The 7,589-nt window shown below is 47.1% G+C and overlaps 4 protein-coding genes across 4 annotated transcripts; 3 read left to right on the top strand and 1 right to left on the bottom strand.

The window, feature by feature from the left end:
- Positions 1-78: 78 nt before the first annotated feature.
- On the bottom strand, positions 79-1,541 carry DFJ58DRAFT_740086 (uncharacterized protein; the record flags this gene model as incomplete). Its single annotated transcript, XM_041387072.1, has 6 exons — positions 79-110; positions 164-743; positions 815-948; positions 994-1,097; positions 1,146-1,334; positions 1,363-1,541. The coding sequence occupies 6 exons, from the start codon at positions 1,539-1,541 to the stop codon at positions 79-81; spliced, it is 1,218 nt and encodes a 405-aa protein (XP_041234573.1).
- A 749-nt stretch (positions 1,542-2,290) lies between these two features.
- On the top strand, positions 2,291-2,561 carry DFJ58DRAFT_740085 (uncharacterized protein; the record flags this gene model as incomplete). Its single annotated transcript, XM_041387071.1, has 2 exons — positions 2,291-2,443; positions 2,493-2,561. The coding sequence occupies 2 exons, from the start codon at positions 2,291-2,293 to the stop codon at positions 2,559-2,561; spliced, it is 222 nt and encodes a 73-aa protein (XP_041234572.1).
- A 192-nt stretch (positions 2,562-2,753) lies between these two features.
- On the top strand, positions 2,754-4,612 carry DFJ58DRAFT_850669 (uncharacterized protein; the record flags this gene model as incomplete). Its single annotated transcript, XM_041393786.1, has 6 exons — positions 2,754-3,131; positions 3,183-3,462; positions 3,559-3,676; positions 3,838-4,111; positions 4,191-4,362; positions 4,416-4,612. 6 exons carry the CDS (start codon positions 2,754-2,756, stop codon positions 4,610-4,612), a joined length of 1,419 nt encoding a protein of 472 aa, XP_041234571.1.
- A 1,851-nt stretch (positions 4,613-6,463) lies between these two features.
- On the top strand, positions 6,464-7,496 carry DFJ58DRAFT_850668 (uncharacterized protein; the record flags this gene model as incomplete). Its single annotated transcript, XM_041393785.1, has 4 exons — positions 6,464-6,820; positions 6,973-7,080; positions 7,135-7,179; positions 7,374-7,496. 4 exons carry the CDS (start codon positions 6,464-6,466, stop codon positions 7,494-7,496), a joined length of 633 nt encoding a protein of 210 aa, XP_041234570.1.
- Positions 7,497-7,589: the final 93 nt, after the last annotated feature.

The following is a 7,589-nucleotide window of genomic DNA, read 5'->3' as shown; positions in this document are numbered from 1 at the left end:
GCCTTCTGGGAATTTTTGTTGGAATGCATGATCACCTTGTGAGAGATATCACGTTCGACCTCACAGTCAGAGTCATTCCTACTGATGTGTGACGCTTGGGAGCGGTGCGTCTGCGACACATTATGGAGGTCCCTCCCTTTCAACAACCTTCCTTTCCAGAGACACGGGACATCATCCTCAGAGTCATCCAATAGTTCGGCGGAAGACACATCAGTTGTGGTCTCGGCATCATGAGGATCCTCGTCTGATGCCTTATACCTGTCTTTTGATCCCCAACCCTTTGTTCCAAGAGCTGAAGCTGAGTGATTCATGGTTGCCCTGACTCTGGAAAGACATGCAGCAGTTGGTTCCTTCGCCCTCACCTTTTCACCCATAGACGATTTTCCAGATGTAGATTGCTGGGGATGAATGGACTTTTTTGACTTTGACCCTGATGTCTTCGTCTGGGTTGTTGGCTGTGCCCAGCGTGTGACCCTCTGGTCTTGGTCAGTTGCCAGGACAATGTCCTGACTATCATTATCCCACCATCCTATGAATTCGAAGATGTGCTCTTCGCCTTCCTCCTGCCTGTTATGCCAAAATTGTAACAACTCTGTTGCTTGGACCTGTCTTAGCTTTGATGGCTCTGCAAGATTATGTCCCTCTGGAAGATATTGTATGGGAATGATCTTGTTGTACCTGGGTATCACATACTTCCATGGTACGGAGACTTTGAGGTCCCCACAACACTTTCCTTGGGGTTGCTTAGGTTATGAAATCCATCGGAAGACAGAGACCAGCTCACTGTAGTGCCAAGTCAAAATGCCTGGATGACTGCCTTCTTGGTATCTAAATCCATGGACTTGCATGCTGGGATGACTGGATATCCATGATCTCCGATGTCGAGGGTATATGTGTTGTCCTGTCTACCTTTCTTGTGAGCAACCATGTTTTCATTGACATCACCCTCTGATCGCAGTTAGTTTCCACCAGATACATTATGAAGTCACTTACCGAGTATGCTCGCAGCATATGCGTCCCATTCAGGCTGGATAACATCCCACTTGTGAGTCTTCATGAAAGACTCAGTACCACCAAACTCTTGGTTATAATCATGTCTGTCTGTCAAGTGAGAAGTTGGGGATCACCGTGGTCGGAAAACATACCCGGCCACCTGGACCTTGCTCTCTCCATCTTTCCAAGCTGACAAAATGAACACCCTCATCCCCACACAGTTCCACATCTCGGCTGCAAAGTGCCAGATCATGTTGTTGTAGTAGGGAGGTTTGGCTTCTAGGGGTCTGCCTGAGGTGCCAGGGGTCCTGCCTGGGCCTCGAGGCACTAGGTATATGTACCTAGTGCATGTCAGTAGTCAGTCCTCACCCTATTCCACCTGTGTTTGCTTTCTGCTTGGTCCGAGTCCCTTGTCCAGTGTGGCCCCTTCCATCGTCACCCTTCTTTCTTGCAATCTTGACTTTGACATTGTCTGGAACACCCTGACTATTCCATTCATTGGTGGTCTCTTTGGCTTCTTCAAGGTCTTCCGGTGAAAGTGATGCCATCAGCTGGTTCAGATGGACCATGTAATGATTCATCATCTCTTTCGTTCCAGGTTTGGCACTGGTCTTGTCCTCAAATTTTTTCAAGAGCTCCTTCTTCTAGAGCATGTCTATGACACTTCTCTCAGTCCATTTCTGACCCATCTTGATCGGGGGCTTCCCCGGTTACTTCACCTTCGCATGGTTCCAGAACCATGTCTTGTATGTCTGAATATATAATGAGAAGAGTGCATGATATGCCAAAAGTTTAATGGTAGTGCACTGCTTTTTGAGCCTTGGTCAGGACTATTGACATCACTGGCGCTTTGTCCAGGCTGCTGTTGTAGCTGCTTTCAAGATATTCTTTCACTCAGATGGAGCAGCTGAGTGCCATTGCTCGAGGTAAGACCGTAGGACAGCAACCTCTTCCTCACATGCTGGAGGTTGTTTGTTGGACTCTGAATCGGAGGTAGAGTTGTGGTCGGACATTATTGAAGGACAAGGTTACAGAGCGAATAGGGTCTTGTTTTAAATATTTGCAACCTTTACTCAATTTATGCTTCACTTCGGCTATTAAGCGAGCCATGAGATAGAATACAAATTCAAATGTCCTAAATTTCACACAAGTTCTCAGTACCCACATGGGCAAGTCCAGGGTATGGACATTGGCTCCATAAGGCACGGGGTACTGGGTGACATGGAAGATGAAGGAGACCACTCGCGGCGTGAAAGGGAAGTGGTGCCCAGTCAAATCAACTCAGCCCAGCCTATCCATGCAATCATCTCCAGCAAAATCCCCCATAAAACACATTTCCAATAGTCCATGGCATCAATTGTCAACCAATTTCAATGCTGGTTATGAAGACTTTGGCAACAGGGAACCCATTGGTGCCCTCAACATACAGTCAGGGAGAAAGAAGACAAAGGTGCATTACAGTGTTTATGCCATGTGTCCCACACTGACCGACATCCCAGAGCCCAAATGATTATCTCCGGGAATGGATATTCCAGACCGATGATTACCTCATGATCCTCCATGAATGAGAGGCTCCACCTGCAGACAAATCATGCTGCTTGTGTGGCAGTGATTCAACTGTATATAGGTGCCACGACTGCCTCAGCGACCCGTTATTTTGTGCGAAGTGCTGCAGAGATGAGCACCGGAGACTGTCTTTCCATAAGATTGGCAAATGGAACAGGAGATTCTTTGAAGAAACATCTTTGACTAAGATCAGGATGGAAATTCATTTGGGGCATCGGGGGATGCCTTGTCCAGTACTTGGTGATGTCCATGAATGGGAGGACACTGATGAGCCCATATATGAACCAGCAGAGCACTTCCCTACCATACTCGAGCTTCTGTTCTTGAACTGCAAGCAATGCACCACCATTGTTGACAAGTCTGGAGTGCACTCCCTCATGATACAGTTTTGTCAATGTCCAAATGCTCGCACCCCTGACAAGCAATTATTTGAGATCGGCATGTTTCTGGCATCATTCACCCAACCAAAACTGCATTTACCTTTCCAGTACTGGATGGTTGGAACCTCAGCAATGAATTACTACAACCAGTTGAGAAGAATGACGTTGAGCATATTTCCACACCTAGTCCCAGTACGTGTCACGCATAGAATGTCCAGGTGACAGAATCTCAATTGCCTACAGGACCGTTACAGAGAATTGATGAGGGTAGCATGGCAATGGCAACAGCTGAAGCTCCTCAAATGGAATGGGTTTGCTTATGAGCGAAGAAGGCTGACATCCGGTGAACTCGCCCTCATTTGCCTGGCTTGCCCACAGCCCGGCATCAATGCTCCACTCTTGGCCGATAGGAATGTTGATGATCCCAGTTGGCTGTATGCCCGTTCACTGGCCATGGACGGTAACTTCAAAGCAGAGCACCTTCATCCCACTCATCCAGAAGATGAAGTCTGGTTGACCGACGGTCAATGCTTCATGGTTGCCAAAGACCGATACAAGGCTCATCTAGCTGTTGCCGACGATGTTGTTCAACTGTCCGAATGCAACAACCACTGAGCAGTCAACCAGGCCAATGCATCCCGACACAAATTAGAGGCTACCGGGATAGGAGGGTGTGCCTGTGCCCACCACGGTTGTTTTGTGCCCCATTCCATTGTGGATTTTCAAAAGGGCGAAAGGTATGTTTCAGTATCGCACAAAGTTGATTTCCGGTGACATCTGCGATTAGACAAATGAATATGGACTACGCCTTATGTCACGCGTTGGGCCACAACACCGATGGACTTAGTCAAACATTCACATTTTATGACATTAATTGCCAGTATAACAAGTACTTCAGGTGTCAGGTGAACGAGAGCCTGTACTTGAATATCCCTTCCGGCATGGAGATTATACTGGGAATTGGACTCTGGCATGTCCACAGACATCAAGACATGTGTTATGTTCAGTATGCATCGACATTTATCACTGGGGCAGCTCGGATCGATGGAGAAATTATGGAGACGTTGTGGGCACCTCTGAATATCATATCTCCCACTGCTAGAGGCATGTCCACCCCCCACCGGCAGGAGTGTCTCGATTACCAGATGAATGACTCCAATTTCATGAAGATGGTTTGCATGAGTTGAGTTGCAAACATCATTGGTGAATGATTCCTGATGAGATCATGCAGGTGGATTTCTGTGTTGGAAGTATAAAGAAGCCATGAAGGGTGTCACAGAAAGCACCGCTGCTTTTGAGAAGCTCAACAACACTGCCGATCCAGACATGGTTGCAAAGTGGGAAGAACAGGACAGACATGCTCATTCATGTCGAGTCACTGATCCATCTGCTATGGACATATTCAAAGTACAGTTACGGTGGGGTGAGTCTCTGCTCCATGAACATTCGCCACACAGAACCAATTAAATTCACAAGCACCAACACAGAAGCAACAAGAGCTAGCTTTACTGTCCTCCTGGAGAGCCCATTTGGGCGGGAATGCACAATGTGGTGCGGCCACATGGATTGCATCTGGCATTACCATAGAAGAGATGCAGATAGCACTCACAATGGATATTAGGAAGCTCAGCAGACACCCTATGGAGAACCAAACCTTGTGCAAAGTCGGATAGATGAATTTACCATTGTGGCTGTGACTCATCTTGGCAACGTTGATGATGAAATTTGGGATTTGGATGTGGACTTCATGGACGACGATTCAGAATATGAAGGAATTGATGGTAATGGCACAGAATCTGAACCCGAAGCACATTGACATCAGCAGCTGGATGTCTTCCATCCTGAGAAGGTCATGATCCCTCTGCCATCCAATATCGGCATAGCACGCTGTGCTGAGCTAGGTGTTGAACACCTCCTCAGTCAGGAAATTGCACTTTGGGAAGGTTAGGTGAATGACACATTGCAAGCGATCAGAATGCATCTGGCTGACAAGGCTGTGCTCTTTTGTACCACTGTACGTCTGGCTAAATCACAAGCAAAGTCAACAAGGGCATGGATGCAGGTTCATTCAGTTGAAAGGGTCATCCGACTCAACACAATGATTTACATGAAGTGTCGAGCACAACTCGGAAACCTAGAAGCACATGGCCTGCTAAAAAGTATCTCCAGATAGAGAAGAGCCATCTCAAGGCAACTGCTGCCGTAGCTGACCTGAATGCCTGGGGGCAGCGAAATGCGACCCTCCCATGGTTCTGGTCTCTGGATGTGCAAGGAGATTCAGTCAGCAGCAATTGGATGGATGAATGTAGGTTCCCCTCCAAAGCTCTCAAGCCGACACTGAGGACACAACAGTTTTACTGGGTTCATTGGCTCTGTATGAAAGCATTGTGTGACCAGTGGGTGGAAGAACTCATACTCATTGAACATGAAATGGGTTGGACCCTGGAGTTTTCCTCTTCAAAGCAAGCATGTGGTTGACAAGGCTCACATAGAATGGCGATGCACTCCTAGAGGGGCACAAGTGTTATGCAATTCGGCAGGCCCACATGTACCAAGAACTTGCCAAACACACACAAGCCAGCTTCATAAAGACAAATCCAACTTTCTGGCCAATTTCTTAATATCCCAGCATAAGAAGTTGTACATAGACTAGCTATCTCATGGACAGTACACTTTTCGATATCATGCAGCATTTGCGATACAAAGTGCATCCAGTGACAGTGTGTGGACATTCCTTATTGAAATTGATCAAGATTGTGTGATCAACAGTGATCGTACAGTGTGTTTGCAGTATACTCAACTTCAATCTCGGAATAAGCTTCCAATTGTTTGCATGTCATTGAGAACTTCCGAGGTGTGCATAACTCTACTGGGACAAAATCGCCTGAATGGCAAATGGGACCTTTTCCCTGTACACGAGATTCTCCAGCTGGACATTTTATCGATGTATTATACTCAGTAGCACAAGACCCGGTGGTGATGCCACCGACATCTGAGCAATCGGGAGTCACAAAAAGAACTTGTCCAGCCATGATGCTTTGGTTTGAAATGAATGCTGGGAAATGGTTATAATTGATCACCATATGATCGGAGATGTGGACCACAGTCTGTGGCAATTCTTGAGACAATGCTGGTGGAAGCTGTGGCATTATTGCATCATTGACCACACCCATGCCACACTACTGTGCTTCCACCAATGACACTTTCTCGGAACCATCCACAACTGACATTGTGATATAAATGGCCAGACTTGAACACAGATCCGTCAAGTTACCTCTCTTTTCCTGCCATATATTAACTACAACATATAAGCTTTTCCAAATACAACTATGACACCTTCCAAAACCCGCAAACAACGCACTGAATTCCACCTTGATGGCTGTGGAATTGCTCATCCAGTGATCCAGAGGCCCTAAAGTTATCGGATGAGATAGCCAGATGCGTGGTGAGTAACACTGATCTCCAGAACCATTGGATTTTATGAATATTAACATACTTGGTGCAGGCAAGAGATTTAAAGCTCTATGGGGATGATGCAACATCATTCTCCCCGAAGCTACTGTCCTGCGCAGCCATTGTATGGCAGTATGCAAAGGGTGGCGTCTTTGAAACTTTGCCTGACTGGAGCTCCATTGTTCCCAACGACCCCAGAATCAAGGGCCACCCCCGCTTCTGGAAAACAGTTGACTACATTCCTTCCGCTGTTGATGTTCACACCCACCAGACTGACACCTTCTAGTGAAGCTGTCATCATGAAGACTGCCACACCAGAGGCTGAACTTGTTCCAAGGTCGCCATCTCCAATATGTGCTTTGCTGGAAGCTCTCACCCCTCCCCCTCCATCGCCTCCTCAGCCAGCAAAATTTAAATATTTGTTCCAGGTAACACCGGTAAAAAGCGAAAGGCAGCTGACGACAGTACAGATGACATGGAGACACTGAAGTCAATTCCCAAGTGAAGAAGGATGGTGCCACCAAGGTAAGATTGACCATCCATTCCAGCACAACACTAACTGATCAATTCACTCACACAGCCCATGGAGGCATTCTTGCCGGTCGCCACAGACAACATGATGTCATTGGAAGCACAGGGCTCATTGGACATGGCTGAAGACAGGGGTTTTGGGGATGCAGAGAGTTGGGTGAGTAATTTTTTGCTCTGGTGTAATGCAGCTTTTGGACTTACGTTCTTACAGCCTGCCGATTGGGCCTGTATTTCACCATTGCCACTGCGGGTAGAGGTAAGTGCATCAGCATGTCAATGCCAGAAAATATTAATAATTTATAGCATTACATTCGCCACCACCCACGGAAGTGTGACAAATGCACTAAGTTGAACATACCATGCCTTGTCCTCCCAGACAAAAAGTTCGGACGCACGTTGACTCGCCTGTGCCAATTGTGATAGCAGGAAGACCATGTGTGCGATTGACAGCGTTGGAGTCAGGGAGAGGTCGCAAGCCCAGGCAAAAACAAGGCAGCGGAAGCAGCTGCCAATCCAGTGAAACACTCAAAGTCCTCAGCTGTGAGTAGGCATCTGGCGAAAATTGGCCAATAAGCAGACTCTTAAACATGAAGGTAAGTCCGGCGCTCAGAATATGCACATTGAGCTCATTATTACCAGACTCAGATGCCAAGCAACCGAACCAAT

The sequence above is a fragment of the Suillus subalutaceus genome (assembly GCF_016647625.1).
Source record: "Suillus subalutaceus strain FC151 chromosome Unknown DFJ58scaffold_885, whole genome shotgun sequence".
Classification (NCBI taxonomy): Eukaryota; Fungi; Basidiomycota; class Agaricomycetes; order Boletales; family Suillaceae; genus Suillus; species Suillus subalutaceus.
Note: the sequence above shows the minus strand (reverse complement) of the source record. Positions and strands in the feature narration are given on the sequence as shown.